Source organism: Pygoscelis adeliae, unplaced genomic scaffold, assembly GCF_000699105.1.
Source record: "Pygoscelis adeliae isolate BGI_AS28 unplaced genomic scaffold, ASM69910v1 Scaffold12, whole genome shotgun sequence".
NCBI classification, from domain to species: domain Eukaryota; kingdom Metazoa; phylum Chordata; class Aves; order Sphenisciformes; family Spheniscidae; genus Pygoscelis; species Pygoscelis adeliae.
The window spans coordinates 1,642,916-1,668,135 of NW_008824290.1; the positions used below are offsets into that span (position 1 = coordinate 1,642,916).

Here is a 25,220-nt window from a genome sequence, read left to right on the forward strand (position 1 = left end):
GTTTTTATCTCAAAGGAAAAAACCAAAACAAAACACAGAACATTTAGCGCATGTTTTCAGTTCATCTTTACTATAGTTATATAGAGTGTGTTAGTTAACTTTGTCTTCTGATTTTTTTTATTTGTAGATGGTGCAAAAGAATTGCAGTTGCCCAGTCAAGATGAACAGAACAGCTTCCTTCAACAAGAAAATAGAACATTTGTTTTTTAGGATTACGTCTACAACATGAAGCATTTAACAGTAGCTGTCTTGGAGAACATTCATCTATGACCTGAAATGTCCTGATCCTAAGGAAAAAATGAGATTCCTTTAAGTCTATAATTCTTAAATGCATTTTTATGACTAATCATATTTGCTTATGCACAACACGGATACAGAATTCATAAACCAGAGATTATTTTAACACATATGCACATTTGTGTTTGTGCATTCAGTATACAAGATAAATCATTTTAATCAAATTTTAAATAATCTTTTAAATTATCTGTATTTATTAATAAATGAAGACTTGGCAAGAAGAATTTGTCATCCATGGACAAGAGTAAAGCAGGTTCCCCCAGAATGGATGGTAATTTTGTATTGGGTAAAATCAATAACTTAAAAGTAGAGCAAGAGGAAGACAGCATTAACTGTACTCTAGAAAGAATGGATATCAAGACAGAACAAGATGATTTCAAACATGTGGACAGCAGTGATGAACAAGAAGACAAAGAAAAGAACTTCATTACCAACAACCCTGGCAAATATTTATCTACAGAAAATGAAGATGATTATGGATCTCTTTTTTCTCAATATAGTAGTACGCTGTATGATGTAGCAATGGAAGCTGTGACACAAAGCCTCCTTTCTAGCAGAAACATAAGCTCCAGAAAAAAGTCGCCTGCTTGGAACCATTTTTTTATATCTCCTAGAGATAGCACTAAAGCAATATGTATGTACTGTATGAAAGAATTTAGCAGGGGTAAAAATGAAAAGGACCTCAGTACAAGTTGTCTCATGAGACATGTGAGGAGAGCCCATCCCACTGTACTAATTCAAGAAAATGGAAGTATGCCAGGTATATCCTCCTTTTCTTCACCTACGTTGTTACTGCCACCTCAGTCCGCAGATGTTGGCGATCTGAGTTCTATGTTATCCCCTATAAAACTGGTCAAGAAAATGGCTTCTAAAATACCGTCGCCCGATCGAATAATTGAGGAATCTGTTTCTATTGTTTCTTCTGAAGAAATATCAGATCTCTCAGTTTCTGAAAAGTGCAGCAAAGAAGAAGTCATGGTTGGGTCATCTCCACAGCTACCCAACAACCAGTACGATGACACTGTGGAGAATGTAGCAGAAAAAACTGTTGTAATTCCAAAGAGCACATCAGGTTCCAGAAGGAGATCTGCTGTCTGGAAACACTTTTATTTGTCACCTCTAGATAATTCTAAAGCTGTTTGCATCCACTGCATGAATGAATTCAGTAGAGGAAAAAATGGAAAAGACTTGGGAACGAGTTGTTTAATAAGACACATGTGGAGAGCCCATCGTTCTATTGTCCTGCAAGAGAATGGGGGTGGTACCAGCATACCACCTCTCTACACTGCACCTCCAACTTTGTTGCCTTCTTTACTACCCTCAGATAGTGATCTGAATTCTATGTCATCCTCTCCTGGAAAACTAATGAAAGAATCAACTTCTGTTTCTTCTTCTCCAGACAGAATCTCTGAGGAGATCCATACTAATCTCTCTTCTGGAGATGCTCTAGTAGAAGACTCAATGCTGTCATCTTCTGATGATATAGGTGAAGTCTCCTTTGTTTCCTCTCCTGAGAAGCAGTGTGAGGGATTAGGTCCACTAATATTTGAACCTACCGCTGTATTTCAGCAAAATAAAAGGATTATGAAAAGGCTTAAATCAGAAGTTTGGCATCACTTTTCACTGTCACCTGCAGACAGTCTAAAAGCAGTATGTAGATACTGCAGTTGTATGATAAGTCGTGGTAAAAAAGGAGATGTGGGCACAAGCTGCTTGATGAGACATCTATATAGACGCCATCCCGATGTAATTGGAAACCAAAAGAGCTTTCTTGATGTGAGTTTGGCAAATTCTCCTTACGCCACTTTGGCTTCTGCAGAATGTTCATCCTCAAAGTTGACTGACTTGCCTACAATGGTTACACATGATAATCAAATTATATTTCCTGTTAATAGTAAGAAGACCTCAAAACTGTGGAATCACTTTTCAATTTGTTCTGCAGATTCAACAAAAGTAGTATGTATGCACTGTGGACGTACAATAAGTAGGGGGAAAAAGCCAACAAATCTAGGCACAAGTTGCCTTCTAAGACATTTGCAGCGGTTTCATAACAATGTATTGAAAACTGATGTCTCAGAGACAGTATTATCCTCATCTACGGATAATCACATGCCACTGAGCACAGAATTATTAGGATCTTCAAATTTTGATGAAACCAATGACAAGTTTTGTGACTCTCACCCAGTTGCCAAAAAAATCACAAGTCTCGTAGCCGAAATGATTGCACTTGACCTTCAGCCATATTCTTTTGTAGACAACATTGGCTTTAACAGGCTGCTTGAATACTTGCAACCTCAGTATTCTTTACCCTCTCCATCTTACTTTTCTAGGACAGCAATTCCAGATATGTATGATAATGTAAAACAAATAATTATTTCACATCTTAAAGAAGCTGAAAGTGGAGTGATCCATTTTACATCTGGAATATGGATGAGCAACCAAACACGAGAATATCTGACCCTGACAGCTCATTGGGTAACATTTGAGTCTTCATTTCGACCACAGTGTGAGGATTACCATTGTTCAGCACTATTAAATGTATCACAGATAGATTGTGACTACAATGGAATCAGTATTCAAAAGCAGTTAGAGTACTGGTGGGAAACATGGATTACTTCCATTGGCCTTCAGATCGGGATTACTGTTACTGATAATCAGAGTATAGAAAAAACTTTAAATGAAGGTGATCATTCAAGTGTACAATGTTTTAGTCACACTGTTAATGTCATTGTAAATGAGGCTATTAAAAGCCAGAGAATGGTTCAGAATTTGCTTAGTATTGCAAGAAAGATCTGTGAACGCGTCCATCGGTCAGCAAAAGCAAAAGAGAAGTTAGCTGAGTTGCAAAAAGAGTACGAGTTGCCTCAGCATCAGCTAATACAAGATGTTCCATCAAAGTGGAATACATCATTTCATATGCTTGAACGTCTTATCGAACAGAAAAGAGCAATTGATGAAATGTCAATAGAGTGCAGCTTTCGGGAGCTAATAAGTTGTGATCAGTGGGAAGTCATGCAGTCAGTGTGTCATGCTCTCAAACCTTTCGAAGCTGCAAGTAGGGAGATGAGTACACACATGTCTACTCTAAGCCAAGTGATTCCAATGATTCATATACTTAACCGGAAAATAGAAATGCTATTTGAGGAAACAATGGGCATAGATACTATGCTGAAATCTTTGAAAGAAGCTATGGTGAGTAGATTGTCCTCCACGCTTCATGATCCAAGGTACATTTTTGCTACACTTCTGGATCCCCGGTATAAAACATCCTTATTTACAGAAGAGGAGGCTGAACAATATAAACAAGACTTAATCAGGGAGCTGGAAATAATGAGTTCTACCTCAGATGATGATAAACCTGTTTCCAATGGATGTGATATAGGTTCACCATCTACAAATTCATATGGGGAAGATAATCTTTGGTCACTCATGGGTGACATGAAGAAAACAAAAGACCTGAAAGAGAGAGCAAAGTTACCAGAGGAAATGGTGCTTTCTTACTTGGAGGAAGAAGTGCTTGAGCATAACTGTGATCCTTTAACTTACTGGAACTTTAAGAAGTCGTCTTGGCCAGTACTGTCAAAATTGGCTGTCAGGTTCTTGGGTTGTCCACCAAGCATTGTTCCTTCAGAGAGATTGTTCAATACATCCAATGAAAGCAACAACTTTAGTCAGTCAAGGTTAATGATTGAACACTTTGAAAAGCTTATCTTTTTGAAAGTGAATCTTCCTTTAATATACTTCCAGTATTGAAACTAATGAACAAACTGCTAGACTAAATCTATTGTTGCTCACTGGATATTAACTATCTATAACTCGGATTGTTAAATTGCTCCAATAGGGGCCATGTATGACATCTAATCAGTGACTATAATTCCAAATTTTAGTTTCATTTTTTTCAGCTTTCAATATGTCTACATGTGCCTTATTCATAGTACTTCAGGCCAGATATTGTATATATGTTTTTTAAAAGTTCACACTAGAGATAGCCTGTCTTGTCAAATTATACAAAATTATGTAGGTTTTAATCCATAATTGTAAATGAACTTTAAAAAAGCTCAGTCATTTGTTTTAATAGAATGGCAAAAAAAAAAAAGATGTAAACAGTTCTATTCTGTAGTTTTTTATTCAATTATTATGTAAAAACCATAAACCAGGTACTGTATTTTAGTTGAACATTGCTTTAATTGCAACAAAACAGCTTTTGTAGTTGTCAAAAGAAAGCTGTACATGAAAGATGGGGTTCAAGCTGTCTTTTTATCATGTGGTGTTCTTAACTGCAAGCCCTAAAGTACTTAAAGGATTAAGAAGAGTTATTGAGGAAGATGTGTTTACAGGAGGCCATTGACTTAGTATCTGAAAATAAATCTTAAATTTGAGATAAGGAATGTCAGTTATACAGCAGTCGGTAGTAAAACTTCCCATTCTGGGTTCTCCTGTTCAGGTTTTACATTTTAACTGAACTACAGAAATATTCTGGGTATTTATAAAAGCTCTTTGAAAGTCTTATCAAAGTTTGTGAATTAATGCTTGTTATTTAATGCCGTGTACAAAAAAGGCAAGAAATTTACCATGAAGACTCCAATGTCATTCTAAAGCCTTTTCTAATCTTTAGTGCATCGAAACTATAAGGTTCCCTATTGTAAAAATTGAGCCCTTACTCCTAATGTAATTTCAATTGTGTAGAACAGCCTGTCTTAAAGCTCCTAGTACAGAAGTAACTGATCTTCTGATTTTCAGTAATAGCCTTATGGATATGGTGCACTGCTTAGAATTTTATGTAGTAGGGTTGATTCTTAACTGTTGGTGTCCATCAGGCAAATGGGATCTAGAGCCCTCAAAACTTCAAATAAGATGGAAAAAAATAGCCAGCATTTTAATTTGAAAGGAACGTTCTCCATGGTTTTTTAACTCTAGAAAGGTTAATCTTCTCATTTCAGTTTTCATTGAATACTTTTTGGGAAACAAGTCATCATTTGCCTATGACCTTTTAGAAAAGTTGTAGCTTTGTTAAAATACTGTACCTATGCCTAATCTAATTTTGCATTTACTATGTTTTAGTGTATTTATAAATGGTGAACTCAGTTTCTGAAATTAAACATTTTATTTGCAATTTTCTAGTGGTAGTCAACACTGCCTTTTATTTTAGATGGATTTAAGACAACCATTGAATAAAAATCAATTGATACAACTGTAACCATAAATATACCACAGAACATAGCATGTGAAAAGACTGGTTTTCCATTTAGTTCTTTGGACTTAAGCCTGGATTCTGGTTCTATTCAACGTCAGGAAAACTTGTTGAATTCTTCCCCAGGTGGCTTTGGTTTCCACGTGATGTTTCTCTAAACGTTTTATGGTTTCAGGTATTTCAATTGTTCCATCAGTTATGTTTACACCTGTACTATTTAAGTAAATTATTATATAGTGTACTTGGGAAGAACTAGTACTGCATTTTGTCTCCAGTATTTTAAAAGGTAACTTAATTCTATCAACAGTCAGCGTTTCTTTGTTGTTCTAGGGTTAAATGAGAACAGCACGTGTTTTTTCTGCAGTAATAAAACAATTTGTTCTAGTTTATGTATAGTTCGAACTAGGTGAGTTTGAAGCAGCTTATTGGGAAACATGTTTAAATGGTTACTGGTTAATTATTATCTCCATTTTTTTCCCCTACATCTTAACTGTGAATATAACCTTGACCTTTGTAAAGGAGATGTTTAATCTCTCCAAACCAGTAGAGAGGGAGGTAGAGGATGAAGAAACTTTTTTTTTTTCTTTTTAAACAAGTGATATAATTTTCACTCAAGGCTTGAGTGTAAATATGGCCTTCGGCTTAAAGCATTGTAGAGCCACATCATACCAGCAGGAGTTCTGGCAGTAAACAAGCTTACCTGAAAATGCCAGTCCTCTGGAAACAAGCAGCTTGGCTCCTCTGAAGGCAGTCTTTACTGTAGCTCCTATGTAACTCTCATGTGGAAAGTTGAAGTGATGACATTTTGTAGCCCCCAGTTTGCATCTTCTTCATATGGATACTTAATTGTATAGTCATGCTTTTTGTTAAAACTTTTCCTGAGAGCATGAGAACTAGTAACTATTTTTAAAAGTAAAATTTTACCAGTTAGTCTACTTTATTTGTACCTGCAATTTCCTTTTTTCTGAAGGGCTTAGTTCTTAAGCCCACACTGTTTCAGTATCAGCTTGGCTAAGAATTAATAATTACGTTAGATTTTTTTTTTTAAAGATAATATGCCGGCCCAAAAGGCCTTAAAATTGAAACATGTGATTCTTAAAAATTTAAGTAAAAATACAAGAGACTGAAAGCACAAAGCTGCTATTTTTCGTATGTAAGCCTTGATCCTTCTATAGGAGTTATGGGGGCATCTCCATCTTCAGTTCAGGTACGCCTTTGAGAAAAGAATGGCTTCAAAAGAAGGACTGAAAGCTTTCACTGAAGTATTGAGGTAAGTTACTGAGTGGGTGGGTTTTGTGTTGGGTTTACTTTATTATTTTTAATATAAATTCTTAGTGATTGCTAAAACTTCCTCTTTTTTATTTTCCAACCTTTCTCATATTTGTAACGTATAGAAAACTCCCTTATTTTTACATTACTGTCTCTCAGACTGTAATAAAGCACAAGCTCTGTTAACAGTGGGAGTTTTCGTCATGCTGAGTTTGTGCTGGAACAATCCCTGCAGCAAGCAGACAGTTCCCTAATGCGTAATGATATGGTGAACCTCCAACAGTGATACTTATTTTATTTAAACAGTTAATTTCAGAACAGTAGCAACTTAGAATAAGTTTACTAAGCAGACTTTTTCCTCTTAGCATAAAAAGTAAAGTGTAGATGGTACTAAAGATGATACTCTGTGTCATCATAAGAATCTTGCAGCTTTTGCTTCTTTTAAGAGTAGGCAGGTAACAACTAGTTACACACTGCAGCAAGAAATATCTTGTAGTACTAAAGACAGGAAGGGGAAGAAGTAGAGATCTGCAACAGCCTTTTCAAAGAACTCCACTCTTGAAGGGTATATAATGTAAAGTATCTATGGAGATCTGTATTATGCTCCGGAAACCTGTGATAATGCTCCCCCCATGTCACCCCTTTCCATTTGGCCTCTTTCCTTACCCACCAAGTAAAAGTGCAGTACAAAGTAAACCTGTTTGACTGCAGAATTTGGCCAGTGAGCATTTACTAGGAATACTCATAGCTTCTCCTTGCTCCCCAAGAACAGCTTCTGAATTTACAAAGAACCAAAATCTCAGTCCAGAACAGTTTAAATTCTAGCATAAGGATGTGATTGATTAAATGCAGATATAGATGACAAGCTCAAAGTAGATGTTCACAGTTGTTGAGAGATCTGTCCCTTAAAGCAGCATTTCTTTCCATCACTATGCAGAACTGACCATAACAAACTTGCAGTTAGGTATCTCCAAACACAGGAAAAATAAACATATTATTAGCAAATAACACTTTCTAATTACAAATTATTTAGATTTTATAAACTAAGCATTTTAGTCTTTCCAAAAATATATTCATCCTTTGCTTTATTCTTAGCGACAAGAAAGAGTGATTCTTTACCTTCTTGGTGTCCTTGCAAAACTGACCCAAAACTGCTTCGTTTCATAAAATGAATATGCCAACCAGAAATGGTAACCACAGCGATGTCCCCAACTCAGGTATCAGCTTGGGTTCCAAGGGCTAGATCTATGCCTAAGCAGTCCCTGCTTTTTTTTTTTCTCTCTCTCCCCTGTATGAACCAATTCCTTCTTCCAATTTCTTGATATAAATTGGCAGTTTTAAAGGAAAAGATGGAGTCCATTTCAGACAGCATTTTTACCTTACACTTGACATAACTGGACACAAATCAAGCCTTGGTACAGAACCAAGGGCAAGTTGCAGCTGAAATAAAGCAGAATTAGTGAAAGACTGCCCGTGATAGTAAGATGTAGAATTCCAGAAGAAACACTGGCTGTCTTTGCTATCATAAACAAAGGTCTGAAATGAACAATGGAAAGTATTTGTAGTTGCTCACGTTGATCTAAAGGGCTGATACAAAGTAAGTAGTTGCATGCAAAATGGATCAATTCCTTTACGTTTTAGAATCATATATTTAAATTTAAAAAAGGCCCTTCACGGAGGTATTCTTTGTCATTTAACTTTAGGAATTTTTGCAAACACCCTCTTAATCTTCTGTGTCATATGTTAAGCAGATAGCGATACCTTTCATTTAAGACATAGCTGAGACTAATTATGTAACCAGCTAACTGAGAAGGCTGTGGCTAAACAGTCTTGCTTACATGGGTGATAAACCGCTTGTGGTTTTGTTCTGTTCTTGCGAACAGACAGTGAAGTCATTCGTACAAGAAAGACTCTTTGAATACTCAGTTACAAGGAAAGCTCTTGGGGGAGGTGGCGAAGGGGAGTATTTAAGAATGAGCACAGGTAATAAAGCGAGGAAGGCAGCACAAGACTTCTGTCCAACTTCTGTTATGCATGAAAAAGTGCTCTTGGATGCAAGGGAAACATACGCACACATGCATTGAAATTGAGATACAGCAAATGAGTGCTTAAATCTTGTATCGACTTTCAAGCTCCTAAGCATTATGGAAAGAACTAGAAGTATTCAGGAAGATAGGAATCGTCCTAGAACAGCTGCGGTAGGAGATGCAGCTCAATCTCAGTTTTCTTTGCCCGAATGTGTACCCAGTTTCACCAAGGGAATATGTGAAATGGCCTATTCCAAGGACTGTTTGTTTATTGAAAACAGCCTTTGGGGAAAAGCTGCAGTAATCTTCACCCCGGTGTGACAGATGCCCCCTCCTATTCAGGGCGTGGGCTACCGTAACACTCCTGCCCTATGTTTGGGGGGGTTACCCGTCCTGTCACAGCAGTCATACAGCCAGTGGTGCTACGGTGCTGCATGCACTGTATGGGTCATGATCTAGCCCTTTGTGTACAAACCCAACCGTGTTGCAGATCTTAAAACTAAGCACTTTTCAGGAACCACATATGCAGAGCAAGATGCAACAGGACGTAAGTGAACTTCAGACACTGTTCAAAACTGCAATCCAGTATCTCTCTCCTGTCTCCCTGTATGCATTTTACCTTTCTCTACCCCAAACAAATACACTAAACAGGCCAATTTGAGCTGAAGCGTCTCTTTTCATCAGTAGTGAGGCTGTGAGCAGCAGTACACACTGCTACTGCAGCTGAACATCATCACTGGTTTAAGTCCAACTGGTAGCACCCAGACACCAGAACCCAAGTCTGTGGAAGGACCCAATCAATCAGCTCTGTGTGTCTGACATTCAGCAAAATTAAACTCTTCAGATGCCTAATGTCCACGTGTTCTGTGCCACTTCAGGCATTAGCATGAGATGCCTATGTTACAAGCATAATAGCCCTAGTTTTTTTCTGTTTCTGCAGAGGGATTCTGACAACCAGGGATTTGGAAAGCTGGATATACACCTAACTTCAGCAGTGCAGGCATTTGTCTACGCTTGGGCAGGATAAATCTTAGTTTAGGTTCTTGAGTTGTGGATTACAGTGTGGGGGAGTTACGTAAAGTCAATGATTAGGCTTAACATAAGGGCCTACATCCTTACTCAAACGTTTTCCTTTGTATTGTTCCAAATTCTCAGCTATTTGCACATGTACTTCCTTCTGTCTCATGTGAATTGTTTGATGTTCAAATTGGCTCTGGAGGAAGCTGAGTTTTCTTCCAAAGACAAGTCAAATAGATAATACTTGAGTGATTTCAATTTCAAGAGCAGCCAGAGACTGGACCAACAAGTTCTGCAGGTTGCCTTTGCCAGAGCTGCTCAGCCTGAGGAAGCCTGCAACAGCAACAGCCACCCACAGGGGAGCAGGCTCCACCCCACCAGATCAGTTCCTCTGATACACAGTCTAGAGGATAAAGACATGGACCTAAAAACTGAGATCTACACAGGTAAATATAGTTCCTGAATGAAGCACGCTTTAAGAGTAGTAAAAAAAAAAAAAACCAAACGAAAAACCCCCACTTTTTTCAATAAGAATTTTTCACTCGAGTTTTCAGTCAGCAAGGAAGAGTTTTCTGCCCATTATTATTTCAGTAATACTGATTTTTTTTTAACTAATGGAGCTCCTGTCGTATTACAATTGGCCCTAACCAAAATTCCAACTTTTTTTCCTTAGTTTACCCCTTAACTTCTTCATTCAGCAATCTAGGCAGACATCCTTTACAAAAATATCTAATAAAGAAGAGATTACAGAGCATGCTATCTTATTCTAGTTTATAGAATGCAACACATGGCACATTAGATTATTCCTTTCCAAAGGGACTACTTAATAAAAAAAGGAAAAGAGCACCTATCTTCTTAAAGTGTATTCAAGTGAATATTTTCATAGGTAAATTTTTGCACTGCAAATTAAGATAATATCATTGCAGCAGAAGAAGGAAACGTTATTTTAAAAATTCTTTTTTTTTTCCTGTGAAATCCAAGTTGTTGCTTATTCATGAACTCTTGGAATAAAGATAACCACCCTTTAATACTCAAATCTGTTATGAGACAGTGCTTGTCAAGAGGTCCAACTGCTTTTTAAGCGAAACTTTAATTAGTTTGGTAGGCTACAGGGCACAATTAGGTATTGTGATGAAGCTACAATGAATATGGCTTTCCTATGTTGATAACATCATTACGTTTCACACAGGCAATCTGACAACTGAGGGGGTTACAATCCTGCAGATACATCGAGTAATACATCTTTGCACACACAGATTACATATCAAATTATTGCCGCAGAACAAACCTGTTCCATTATGTATCTTATATAGGACAATTAGGACATACCTGCGCTACGTTATGAAACAGACAGCTACCCAAACCAAGTAGACAGGTTTTACCTAATACCACTAAACTTGTAGGTAGCCTCTCAAACATATCTAACAATACAACTCAGTATTCAAGTATATACTGACTAGGAATGCATTGCAATATTTATGGAAGAAACAGGACAGAGCTAAATACCAATCGGTACAAAGATTTTCCATGCCTTTCCACAGAAGCTGAATTGCAGTGCTGGAATGACAGTTTGCTGCTGTCCTACATTATTCAGTCATCAGCAAAATTACATCAAAAGACTTACTTAAAATTCACAGTCAAGATGATAGAGGAAGTTTTTCCAACAGTACTAATTTTGGTTTCAAGTTTAAAGTAAAAGGAGGTAGTGCAGTAAGGTTCAACCCAATTTTACTGATGCCAGGTATATTTGCCAGTGGCCTGTGGGTTGTCTTGTAATGTGATATTTGAAGAGGGTTTGTTTCCATCAGAATGTGTGTGTAAGAAAACATCAACTGATCTCCTGGTTTAACATCTTCTCTCTTGTCATACCTGTAAAGAATAAAGAAGGCTTATTTACATTCCTCTCTTTACCTATTAAACATCTCCATTATCGCAAGGGCATGTAGCATCCAAGATGAAACACAAAAGATAACTATGAATGTTACAGTTCATCTCTTGATTAAATTAACCAGTACTGGAGGAGGAAACAGTACTTTTAAAGAGTTTAGGGAGCCAGTCATTCCATGCAAGTCTTTCTGCTGCTATTGTGATAGAAATCAGGACTCCTAGAAAATTTCTCACTAGTCCTCGATTTGAGTTCTGTGGAAAAAGAACACCAAAGCCTAAGACTGTAGAAAACTGGACTAATTTTTAAGTTTTACTCTACAAGAATTGTGGTTTGGATAAGTGTGGGTTTTTTTCGGTGGGTTGTTTTTTTTTTTCCTGCCTTTTTTTAATTAAAAAAAATGTTATGAAGCACTTTCGCAGAAACCTTTCTCTTCTGGTAGTCATACATTAAAGCAGCAGCCTCAGAGAATAGCAGGGAAAAGAATTCCTTGAACACTGTAGGAAAGAAAGAACAGCCTGGCAATTATAGTATTAACTTGGCACTTGTTATTTCTGGGTTCAGTTCCCTGATCTGCTACATGTTTGGGCAGGTCACTTTGGGTCAGCTTTTATAAACTTGTTTAGGTACCTAAATATATATATGAATTATATATAAAAAAAATGTATCTATAAAGTAACTAGTGAGTTCTAGAACTATTTAACATGTACACTGGCAGTTGTTTCTTAAAAGGAGTTATATTCAATCTAGCTGTGGAGGGAATTTACAGGATGAGAAAACAAGTGACTTAAGCATTTGGCAGGGATGCAAAAGATCTAGGTTCAGCCACTCTCCATCTGATCTAAGCCCAGAACTGAGTTCGTTATCTCACAGAGCTGTATGAACCTTTCTAATTTTCTAGAAATTGAGGTAGATCTCCCTCACTGTCTCATGAAGACACTGTTCTACCTCACAATAGTTACTTATTTATTCACTGAAGAGTCAGGTGGAATTTATAGCCCAAGGGTTAGGATGCTTATATTGGACATGGCAACCTGATCGAGTCCTCAGTCCAACAACTTCAAAGGGGAAGAAGATAAGTCCACCCCAAAACACTCCATGGACCACTGTTAAGAGTGCTTCCAAAAGTGGGAGACCTGGATTCAAATCTTTGCTCTATATCCCAGAAAAACGTTCTACACTAATGCTGGGTAACAGTCCAGAAGACAGAGGTTAAGATGGAGGTTACTTACCTTTAGTTTGTTTATAACAAGACAGTCTTAGGCATCCAACTATAAAAGTGTCCATGCTCTGTAACCCAGGTGAAGAGCAGTGCCCAGTTCTTCACCCTTTCTGTTGCTCTTTTCTGTGAACTGTTTTCTACCAGCTTTTGGAGCTCCTATTCTTAGGCACCTGATTCCTCCCGCGCATTTCACAAGCAACTTACTCAAGGCTGTGGCTTTTCTTACAGGCATGGACACTGGCAGGGAAGTGGTTCAATCCCAACCCTACATAATCTTAAATGCACCTAGGAGTAAATCCAGGCTGCATCTTTCACCACGTGTGTCTTTGCAGGCCTGGCCTCTCATCTGCCTGAATTCTCTGTGAAAAACTGGAAACAATCTCAATTTATATTTTCACAACACTCCCTGACATAGCGGTCATTAACATTTAAGATATTTAAAGCAAGTACTCTACAGCAAACTAGAGGATTTGTGTGGATTGTTAACTAAAATTTTGGCAACCCAGAACAGACCCCAGGCTGACAGAATCCAGTGATGTCAATAAATACACGATATAATGCAGAATTAGACTTTGCACACTGAACAAGTGCTTTCTTATTCTAAAAAAAAAAAAAAATTTCACACTAATTTCATCTGCTGTTTCCAAAAAGATCACAATACCACTTAGGATGGTACATGCGTTCAAACTGGCAGAAGGAATGGCATACTTTGTAACAACTTTACCAACTACTAATTTTGCATTTTCTTCATCAGCAAATAAAAGGCCTTTCATCTGGCTGCAAGCATTTCTGAATTTTATTATTTTTAAATACTTTAAGCTTACACAGCATATTTATTCCTGGTTCAAAGAAGCTGCACTAATTGAAGACAAGATTGTAACACCTGTTTTGTGTAAGAATCTGCATCAAGCTTCTTTCAGTCACCCTTTGAAGAAAAATAATGGATCACTTGCATTTTTCTTGAGGCAAATAGATCTAATCTGAGCATGCCACTGAAAGCTGTTAACTTTAAGACACTTTTATTTATGGATTGTAGTTATCCTGATGAATCATCAGCCTTCATAGCCACTGCATCCATAAATCTGTTTTCACCTGATGTACACAGTCTATGAAGATGGTAAATTAGTTTTCACCCATCTGAAAGGCTGTCACTTCCTTGGATAAAAAGGACAGCTGGTGCCACTAAACTTTGTGCTATTGTGCTGTCAGACAAAGTGTATGATCCTGCATATGATGCTCAGTTGTGGATTTTGCCTGATTTTTTAATGTGAAACTTTATGATGAATCAGCCCTCCCTTGAGGCTTTTTTATGATGAATAAAGATAAAAGTGAGAGAGACAAACTGCTCTGTTGCTGCAACACTATGAAACATCCATCAGTGACAGCGATATTACTTGTTCACCTTCTAATCCCACTACACTACAGCCTTGCAAGCCCAAAACAACCCAAAACCCACCACCTCAAAAAGCTCACCGAAATTAGGCACTGTATTTAGAGAGTAGAGTTGTATTTAGAGTAGTGTGTGTACTTAAGTATATTCAACAAACCAAAGATTGGAACATTTTAGCTATCATGCGTGTTCTATCACTTCTACTCTAATAGTTTAATGTCTCCTCCTGACTGTTCATGGCTTAAGACTTTCTCTAGATTGAACATGCAAAAAACAATTTGAAACAAACATTGGATTGGTAACTGTGAAGGCAATTCAGCTTTAAACTGTCTGTACCATCGCAATATTATGAGAGAGGACAGAAATAAAACAAGGCATAGCAAGCTCAATGATTTTCATAATTCCCCCAGAAGCACACTTTTCCCTTCTTCCTCTTTGCTTCAAAAATACTTTTATCTCTAAACATACCAATAATTAAATTATGTTTGTTCATCTGATCCTGAAGACTGTAACTGAGGAAAAAGAACTCCATGCTCAGAGTACTTCTTAAACCAAAATCTGCTCATATTGCTTTTGTTTTGTGCAAGTACGAAGTGAGGCTTTGTGTCACCTTCTGCTGAATCATTTTCATTAAGATGACATTTTAAATTAGAAACCTACACTTCAACTGAAGAGGCAGGCCTACAAATCAGAAAGACGCCTTTTTTTTGGTCTGCATCCTGAAAAGCAAACAATGCCATCCCACAAATGTCTCCTACTATTCATTTCAATATTCTCATTCTTAAAACTGTTTGTACATCGCTGCTGGTCATGGTAACAAAGCACTCAACTGCTTTCTCTCAGAGCCAATGAATGTGACCGACAGTCCACAACAGCAGCTTCAATGCCATCTATGTGAAGGATGTTCCACATAAAAATAGACTTTGAATATTAATAAGCAGATAAGCCTCACATTGCCACACATCATTCAAAAACAAACAAAATGAGAAGATACCCCCACAATTATATACACTGTTCTGCCAAGAGCAAAAAGTATTCATCTACAGCTGTGTTTTACAAGATCTAGTGAGATATCAAACGTAGCTGCATTAAAGGTATTGGTGTTTTAGTAAGCTAACAAGTTTTTAGCCTGTTTCTGATGTCTTTAAAAGATTCTACGCTATTTAGGCAAACCAGAGCCAACCAAAACAATTAAAAAACATTGCAGTGCTCTATTTCTGAAATGGCAGCACTGCACACAACAAAATTCTCTGAAGATTCACGTTGTTCTTGACCTGGTTTAATAAATATGCTGTACCAGAAACCATACCTGTGATGTTTGCCCCTGTGCATATACAAAAAAGGAAAAAGCAGGCTCCTGTCTTCAGATCAAAATACCTCGTTCATAACATACCTCCAATCTGAATTGATTTCTAGAAACCGAGAAACTCCTGTTTGTGCTGCAGCCACATCAATATGAACAGAGACGTCTACATAAACAAAGAAAACAAAATACAATTTCAAAATTCTTCTAAGAACACTCTGATTAATAAATTAACGAAATAGTAACAGAAAAGATGCATATAAATAGTGTGAAGAAGTAACATCCAATACATGTAAAGATATACTAGCAGAAAAAAAATTGTAATTGAAATTAGGCGAACGTACCTCAAGCCAGCTTTACATACCTGCTGTTGAAGGTACCAACTCATGCAACTTCTGAATTGCCACTCCTCCAGGATAATTGAAATGTGAAACATACAAAGATGTTCCTGAATAAGCAGCATTAACTAGAAGATGCATTATAGCAAAGAAAGATCCAAGTTTGTACAGCCAGGATTTCCGGTAGTTATTCAGACTGTTGAGGGGGGAAAAATGAGTAAGAATAAACTGTTATTTTTCTTTCATACTGGTCACTGCCTAACGTGACAGAACTTTTAATGAAAACTCCACTGCTAGATAATAAAGATTAATGCAAACTTTATTACAATCATGTGTATGGAATGCATTTATTGTCCATTTCTAAAAGACTAGCTTCGAGTGGCATTTAAATTAGGATATTCTCATTAATAAAGCTAATAAAAGCTAATCAATAAAGCTAAGTATTTCTGTGTTTAAAACCTTTAGCTATGAATGTATTATCTTTCAAAGAAGTTCAGAGTTTAACTTGCATTTGTTTACTCAGTATACCCAAGTTTAACTGTTTAATACAAACTCCATGTTTCACGAGCCCCACCTGTATATTAAAGTATCTCCTAAGGTAAGTTATGTTAACAACATAGTAGTACACGGGAATGTGTCTTTTTCTCTGGTGGATAAAATAAACTGAATTGTAACAGCATAACAGTAAAATCAGGGCTCTATTCTCGACTCTGCCCCAGACTTGCCAAATGGTCCTGCCAAATCATTTAACTTCTCTTTGCCTCCATTTCCCTCATTAGTCAAATGGGTACAATGATACAGGCCTCCTTTCTAAAGCATATGAAGATCTCAAGATGATCCAGATTCCAAGATGGCAAAAAGTGCATAAAAATAGTAATAATAGTTTTGCTTTTCTTTTGCATTTTCAGAGGAAAAAAAAACAAAAACAGAATTTCGAACTTACATTCGTGAGCACATTTTAGCAGCCACTATGTTGAAGACAGGGAAAGTATATATGATAAAACGCAGCTCTTTGTGTGGGAGAAACGAATACAAGAAAATAAAGCCCAGTGCTGGCAAAAGTAATATCCGAGTTCTCTTTTCTGCTACACCTAAGGGTACAAATATAATGCTGCATCCCAAACCACGAGGCAGGGCTGAATAGAAATACCACAAGAAGGGGGAGGTCTTCAAGGTGAAAAGGAGAGTTAAGGATGCTTTCACTGCTGACAAGTAAAGTAACTATTCTTTACAGTAGTGCACACAAATTTTGCAAATATGCAGTATACTTTTTGTATATTCAGATCACATTCTTCCAGGCATTTGGTTTTCTGTCTTACCTTTTGAGAAATAAAAGCAGTTGCCTAACTACATTCACATCACCAAACAGAGGCACATCAAATGGCTCTGATGATGGGCAGCATGGAAAACCAAAGGAAAGAAACCTTGCTCTACATTGGTAGAACACAAAGAAGCAAGAAAGAACAGTCAGCAGAGGAAAGTTAAAGTTTTCGGAAAGATCTAAGAAACAGACATTGTCTCATAAGCTTCAAATAATGAAATACTAGATGAAAAGTAGAATTTAACACCATAACTGAGTCTCAGGAATAGGTTACATCAAGCCTTTGCTTTGGCTGGTAGCGTTCAATAGATCTTTTTCCCTGGACGTTTCAAAGGATACTCCCCAGTTGGAACTTTTGTTCAAAACTGTGTTATACCAGAGCACTTTCCCCTCAGGCCACACAAGTTGCCTCCAAAACAGAGAATCCACAGCAACTGTTAGTCCTAAAAGAATTAAAAGAAATACAAATCTGCGTGAATTAAAAACCAGGGAAAAGCAAACTAGCGCATCCAAATTGCACATTTACTGATGAGATCAACATAAACTGGAACATGCATTGTAAGCCTCACCCAAAGCCACAGAGAAGGTTAAATCTGTCTGTCTTGCAGTGGAAATGCAGGGGAGGGAGGCACTTCTTAATAGAAGTCTTAAGAGAAGCACATTAGATAGGAATCTGATTGAGATTCGCCCCACTCCAACCCCAGGTGTGAAATGCAGTGGTTTAATTAAAGTTTGTTCTGAAAGAACATTAGAGCATTAAGTTTAATGAATGGTAAGAAACCCGGGTGAACTTCAAATGGTACTAAATGGATTTTTATTGTAAAGCTGGTAAGTTCAGGAAAACAATCTCTAGAGGTTTGCTACTATTTATTAGGTGGGAGGGAAGAAGGAGGATAAGGGATGAAAGGCAAAAAGACAGAAGAGCAGCAAATCCGTCAGCCCCATCTCCTCCACTCAGCTCTGTGAAAACTGCTCTGGTATTTAAGAAGCTTGCCCAGAGAGTGAACGGGAGTACCAGTGACTAATTCCCGTTGGACCTCCAAACTCTTATGCTGTGAGGTGCCTCCAAATGCACGTGGCATGATCTTTTATTGTTTCTACTGTCCACGCTGTGGAAGGGACAGCACGCTACCAGAGGTCACCATCAGGCATCTGACAACAGCATTTTCAATTAGGTAGGCTGGCAGAAAAGCTTAGAGTATTTACGTGCATATGCATGAGCCTTCCATAGATGGGTAGAGACAAGGAGATTTTTCAACCTCTCTAGCATGGATAATCACGTAAGCTGTTAAAATTAATGTAATACAGAAACAGAGCTGAACTGTGACTCTCCCCACAACCCTCTTGCTCAGTATCCCCGTCTGTCACACTGTTGTAGTTTATCCTGGGATTCAGCTTATCGTCATGGCAATAGATACTACAGCTGATAATGCACATATAGCTACAGCCAGGTACTAATTATACTAAAGTCAACTTGTACGTCTAAGCCTTTTTAAGACCAGGACGTTACACTGTAAGCATCTAAAGGCCGGGGTCACAGTATCTTTCTACTGCTCTGTGCACACGTATTTCCTCACACAGCAATTTTCAAAGAAATAAATACCCTTGTCATATTACTAGCAAATGGAATCAGACACACACACACAAAAAAAAGCCCTAAGGGCCAGGTCACCAGAGAAGTCAGTCAAATCTCTAGACTTCTGTTGAATTTACTATGTGGCATTTGTTTTTTCCAAGCAAACACTTACCCAACCAAAAAATTCCAGCAGGAACAGCATGAGAAAGCACCTTGAAAATGGAGATTCTTTTAGTTAATAACGTCACCAGGAGCATGAGGCCTAAGAATATGCAAAGCTCTGATCTGAAGACTATAATTGCCAAAGCTGAGAACCAAATGAATGGCCTTTGCTTTTGCTGTATCCAAAACGTCAATGCCAGGAGCACTGAAAGAATAAATAAAGCACAACGTCTGACACACTGAACTATTCATTTTCTAAAGGGCAACACTTTTCTCAGTGCTAGCGTCTTGTTCCTCTAACTTCACACCAAGCCTCTCTTGGTCTTCCTACCATTTCTAGTCCAGAAATTCTTCCTCTGTTAGAAATGTAATTTGGAACAACACACAACTTTCTACTGTTGATGCTTAAGTAATTAGGAAAAGTATAACCACAGAAGAAACACATGGGAACTCTTCCTAAACAGCATATTTAATAGCTTTTGGGGAAAAAAAAAAACAAACAAAAAAACCCAAACCTTAAGGGAGTACTAAAAGCCTTTCAAACTAAAATTCATAATTATTATTGCTCAGTATTAGCTGAAGAGTTAGTTTATTCTCTTGGCCGAGTATATCCTGTATTCATGATAGCAGCACCCCATTTCAAACACGAAAAAGAGACTACAGACTACCGCTCAGGGAGAAGGAACTATAAATCCATTTGCATGGTTAGCTGGAGACACATAGTATCTCTACAGATGAAGTTACCTCTATTTTTTCACAGTTTCAATCACATGATAACACTGACTACATAGTAAAGTGGTCATAATCCTAAGGAAAATGTGTGAAATATTAATAGTACAAAGCCATGAAATTACTTATATTTTTTAACACCTGCAGAAATTATCTGAGAAGTTTATTACTATGCAGTGTTTATCTGGCAATTCAACTGCTTTTTGTTTTGTTTTTCAGTTCTGATCTACACAGGTTCTTACACCAACCTCATGATTTTATTAGTTGAACAACTTGCACTGAAGCATTAAGTGACTCCGCTAATATCTGTCACATGTGGTTAATCTTCCCTCATCATCTCTGGGCAAAAACTGTATGTGTAGAGTAAGGTTTTGACTTTGATTTTTTTTCCCCTTTACTTTAAGTGTACCAACTGTTACATTTGTAGATAACTCCAGAAGAGGAAGGTGGAAAGGTTGTGGTGGGAGTTTGTTCCACAGTCTCATGAGAAAACTGTTTCCTGTGTAGACTAAGTTCACAGATTTTTTTTGAACTGCAGGTGTACCTACTGCCTTTTCAATAGCTCTGTTTTATGCATCAGATATGTGTACTCAAACCTCTAGTTAATGAAAGCCATCTGACAAACTCCATGTATACTCAGATACAATAAAACTTGACTCAACAGTCATTATAAGCATATACGGTAAAAAAAACAAATAAAGAAATCACAACTGCTTAAGTTTTCCCATCTGGTTATCACACAATTTAATCAAGCACATATATTAATTTGGTCTGACCACACATTTTGTGTGCTCTAACTACTGATATATTTGAGAAGAATTTTTATATTTTAAAAATATTCCTATGCGAATACTTACCAAAAGGAAGTGCAAACACATTAGGGAGGGTTCGTGTACAGTAAAACATCAAATGAAACTGAGTAACAGTGATGAGACAGAAGACTGTTGATGTAGTTGCTCCAAACTGCTTTCTAACTTCTTTCTGCAGCTTCCATAATGTGTAAATCACACTGAGCCCCAAGCTTCCTCGGACTATTAGAAGAATAAAAATGGGAAATAAGAGTAATATCAGACGGATCACTGACGAACGGCCATGTTACATAATGTAATGGGAAGAAGTTACGAAGAATAATACTGAAGATGTCACAATATAACCCACTTCAAAGGAAAAAAAAAAAAAAGAAACTTCCCCATTAGTTCATCTATCTTAATCCACCTGTAACTCGTCTGATACTTTTGCACAAAGGTCAATGCTTCTATGCCCAAGTTAAACAGTATCTTCTGAAGCACACACGGAAGTACACATGGGAGTGTATTCTCTGAAGACACTTGCTTTTTCTACACTGTCTGACATTTGTTAGCACAGACTTTCTCTTTGCTGTTAGTTACTCCAAAGAGGGGTGGAATTACCACGGTGGCTCCAAGTACTTACAGTTTGCAAAATCCCTCATTAAGGAAAAGAATAACACATTTTAACCACTGATCCAAACACTAAATGTTACAACGTCACCCATTAGTCCAGTAGTAAGAACATCTCTATTCTGACGATTTAAAGTTCTCATACCTATCAGCTGGGAGTAAAACTTGGACATTCTTAGCACAGAAAGTATGTATATAGCTGGGCTGGAAAGAGCAGCAATAAAAATTGGTCCAAGGAACGTTCTTGGGACAACTCCAGGAAATTCATGATGGTCATACTGCAAAAAGGAAAATCTAAGTAAGATAGGCAAATCAGAAACACAGGAAAACTGGGATAAATCATATTCACATTGCATTTATCCTACTCATAGAGCAGGGAATCGCAATCTGTAACAGTGTCCAAGAACACCTTCTTTCCAATTTACCTTATCCAAGTCCAGTTGGTGGTATACCACATCATGGATAGCTTGTAGGTTAAAGCTTTCCTCCACTTTTGTAAAAGGACAGACAGTTAAATGAACAAAGGCCACAACAATAATCAGCAGCAGCAACGGGAATGACCGCCCACTCGAGCTCCTCTTCTGAGCCATACTGGGTTTGAAATTCACATATATTCTATTATTATTAAAAAGAAAATTAAAAGAAAATATATTAACAACATGGTATGAAGCATACAAACAGAAAAAGACATTGATAACGCAAAGAAAACATACTACAGTACTGTAAAAGTTTAAACAAAGACTAATAAATTAAATAATCCATCCAATTTTTTTTTATACATTCAATGAATTGAGTAGATAGCCAAAAACATATTCAGGCAGCATTTCAGGGTTTATGCCACCTTCTGTTAATGTAAAGGTTTTAGCTTTCACCTAAAAAAACTCAGACAACATAGACCCTACTTAAGAAAATACTTCCCTTTGCGTCCCATACTGCCACCACTGCTGAGTGCCACCTCAATTGCATCTGCGTTTTGTGGGAGAGACAGCTTTGTAATTTACTCTCACACTGAATTTACACGCGGTCTTTAGAACATACTCTTCGTTTGTCTAGGACTCTGGAACTAGTGGGAGAGGAACCACGAGGATGAGAAATTGCTCGGAACAGAGTACTTCGATCTTCTGAGTTTGCCAGCTTGCCAGTGGCTAGGTCTGGACTTGGCAAGCGAAGGACGAATCCCCTTCGGCACCCACACCACGTGTCATTATGGCGTGAGATGGTCTGAACCCCATCCTTCGCGCTCCTACCCAGAAATTAAGGCCATCTCTCCCTAGTGCTTAGTTTCACAACACTGTGCTGAGCCACTCTTACGGTAGTACTTATGATGTATTTTATTATGATAAAATCATGTGTCCAGGTGATGCCAGAGCAAATAAAGCATAGGTAACGTCATGGGTAAACAGTTCATCTTTCCTAGTTTCAGATTATAAACCAGTAAAAAAAAAAAAAGTTATTTTCCACGACCATTTCCAGCAAAAATATGGTAATCTATTTCATGTTCTTTTAATTCAAGTTTCCCACTTTTTGTAAGTTTACGATTTAATAAAAGACAAGAGATTTTGGTTATTGTTATTCTTGTTCTGTTCTTACAGAAACAAGACTTTTAAAATAGTACCTTTAAGGTACAAATGGGGTTTTGGTTAGAGATGTTTTCTCGTGTGTTTTGGTCTAAATATGTCCATCAAACAGATGTAAGATAGTTGGCAGATTTGCTAGGATCACTTAGCAACTGCCTCCTAGAGTTACCTTTTCCTGAATTGATGTTTGTCCTGCTCATTAGTAAAACTAAAGAAAGAGTGAGGAAGCTAATGTTCCTTATTTTCACAGCTTTAACCAATAAATGCCAAAATTTGTGTACTTCCTGTAAATTGCATGTATCTGTGTATTATTTTATATACCTCACTGACTGCATCTCTTTTTCTCATGATTGCCGCTGCCGCAGGCTGTAACTGAAGCTCTAACCCTGGGCTCAAAGACAGAGAGTTCTGTGGCAGGTCCTTACGATTTTTGGCTTGCTTCGCAATGCAAAGAGACTAAATAAACACAACATCCCAGGAAGCGCAAAGAAGTCTTTTTAACTTGTGCCTAGTATCAGTTCTTTACAAGGATGGATAAAAATGGGTTATGCTACGACAGAATCCTTTCTCCACGGCAGTAGTAAAAGAGGTATGGGACTGCCATCAGGAGCACTTCAAGAAGTGCGTGGCAGGAATTAAGCCTCTCCACAGGGCAATTTATCTTGCACAAACTCTTGTCTCTAGAAAGCTCTCTTGCTGAATTCTTCCAATAAATACAGAGGCATCTCACGTTTCTGGCCAAACTTACCCGAGAGAAAAATGGACACCGAAGGATCAATCCACCGCTGCATAGAGCGACACAGGCATTTGAGTAGCTTGTGTGTCGTGTCAAGCAGCATGTAATACACCAGCAAGGTAGGTATTCCTCGCTCCCAATTCGCTGCTTCTTAACGTTTCAGATATTTTAGGACCCAATGAATCCTTGTAAAAGGACCCAAGTGCCAAGCAGCTCTACTTTTTCCTTCTTAACTGTATCAGTTGTGTAATAAAAAGATGTTACCTTCACCTATAAATATTGCATTCATTATACCCTGACCACTCTACAGTATAGCCTGCTCCTGATATCTTTAGCTGATCACCATATGAATGATCAGTCCCCAACTTCCTAAATCATCAGAATGACAGTGAAGCTACGTATCCCATACACAGTTTATCACAAGGCTTTTTTTTATCTTGTTGACTCCAATCCTTTTGTATGCCTGAAGAAAGCAAGCTTGCCAGCATACTCATACATGTTGAAGATAATTATATACATTACACATACTGAGATTCCCTGAAGGGAAACACACTAGAAGATAAAAAAAACAAAGCACAAAGAAAACACCTAGGTTTCTGAGATAAAGCCTAATAAATTTAGTGGTCTTGTCAAGACTCAAGATAACTTGCTCTGTCGAAAATTGATGCTGACAAACCTCAAAGTTCAAGTGGAATTTATCAAGACGGGTAGACACTGGATTTGATGTTTAAAATAAATTTGCTATATAAAGGCAAAATACTTGCAATTAGAGCTTTTATTTTTAAATGCCAAAACCACAGAAACAGATTTTCACTTAATAAAAATAGTTTAATAACGAAGGTTAGAGGAATATCGTAAGCAAATAGACATAGTTTTATCCATCATTAACAACTTTAGAAGAATCTTCCTCAGACCTGTACAACATAGTCACAGTGACTCCCCCCCCGGATGTCTACATGAAGACTGAATGACAGAAGAGTGGAGATTTTCAACACAAAGAATTCGTCCCTTCCTGGCATTAAACTGGGTGAAAATAAATTGTCTTCTTACATTAAAAAAAGGCTGAAGCACTTTCATCAAAAAAGTTTTTCTATACTTTTTCTGTCGAAGCGTCACTAGTTCCAATAATGGACTTTTTACTCTTCCTATGAAAAATCTACGATATTTAGCTCACTTATGTTTTTCAGACACTCTTCAGTATAAATATCTTACAGTTTGGCAGCCAAACTGCATGTTGAATCTATCTACAGAGACTGCATTTCACTCCCTCACACGCTCTGCATGGAGGCATCTAAGCAGAACCAGCAAGAGCATCCCACCATAAGGTCCTCTCCCTCTTTGGCTTGATCTAGCTTTGGTAAAACCTGTGTCGCATTATCTTCAATTTTAGTGGGTTTTTCCTACGCTTTAATAGCTCTTCCAACTTTGCACTAAAGCTAACTTCCGAATGAGGTCAGATTTAAACCTTGTAGTTGCTGGGATTGATTTTTCTTCTTTTCTAAGAAGGAACACGACAGTTGCTACTCTCACATACGTTTCCTCATGAGTTTGGGGACTGGCTAAAAAAAAATTAAGACAAAAAAACAAGAAGAGAAAGTTGAGGCAGGAAAGGAAGTCTGGGACAGCACCAGATACGAAGGTACGACAAAGCTGTGTAGAAAATGTCACTCTTCGGACTGGGGAAGAAACACACAGAATGCCCTCGGCTAAAAAAAACAAAAACCAACCCAAAACCAACCCAACCACCCCCCCCTCACCTGCC

At 37.6% G+C, this 25,220-nt stretch overlaps 3 protein-coding genes across 3 annotated transcripts in view; 2 read left to right on the plus strand and 1 right to left on the minus strand.

Moving 5' to 3' along the window:
- Positions 1–221: 221 nt before the first annotated feature.
- Positions 222–5,410, plus strand: ZBED4 (zinc finger, BED-type containing 4). The gene has a single exon (XM_009318766.1). The coding sequence runs from the start codon at positions 532–534 to the stop codon at positions 4,048–4,050; it is 3,519 nt and encodes a 1,172-aa protein (XP_009317041.1). The 5' UTR covers positions 222–531; the 3' UTR covers positions 4,051–5,410.
- A 4,992-nt stretch (positions 5,411–10,402) lies between these two features.
- On the minus strand, positions 10,403–21,761 carry ALG12 (ALG12, alpha-1,6-mannosyltransferase). The gene is made up of 9 exons (XM_009318767.1): positions 21,571–21,761; positions 21,291–21,423; positions 20,585–20,758; positions 19,009–19,203; positions 17,600–17,703; positions 16,883–17,106; positions 15,966–16,135; positions 15,692–15,767; positions 10,403–11,670 (listed from the first exon to the last, which is right to left on the minus strand). The coding sequence occupies exons 1-9, from the start codon at positions 21,733–21,735 to the stop codon at positions 11,439–11,441; spliced, it is 1,473 nt and encodes a 490-aa protein (XP_009317042.1). The 5' UTR covers positions 21,736–21,761; the 3' UTR covers positions 10,403–11,438.
- A 1,508-nt stretch (positions 21,762–23,269) lies between these two features.
- CRELD2 (cysteine-rich with EGF-like domains 2) overlaps positions 23,270–25,220 on the plus strand; it is a 16,644-nt gene continuing 14,693 nt past the window's right edge. The window contains exon 1 of the mRNA XM_009318771.1: positions 23,270–23,311. Within this exon, the coding sequence (XP_009317046.1) occupies positions 23,270–23,311 (42 nt within the window). The remainder of the gene's footprint in view (positions 23,312–25,220) is intronic.

Coding starts and splice junctions, on each gene's coding strand:
- ALG12 (XM_009318767.1), bottom strand. CDS start 21,735: ATGGCTCAGAAGAGGAGCTCGAGTGGGCGGTCATTCCCGTTGCTGCTG. Junction 20,759..21,290: donor GTTTTACTCCCAGCTGATAG/GTATGAGAACTT, acceptor TTCTTCTAATAG/TCCGAGGAAGCTTGGGGCTC. Junction 11,671..15,691: donor GAAATCAATTCAGATTGGAG/GTATGTTATGAA, acceptor TATTCTTTACAG/GTATGACAAGAGAGAAGATG.
- ZBED4 (XM_009318766.1), top strand. CDS start 532: ATGGACAAGAGTAAAGCAGGTTCCCCCAGAATGGATGGTAATTTTGTA.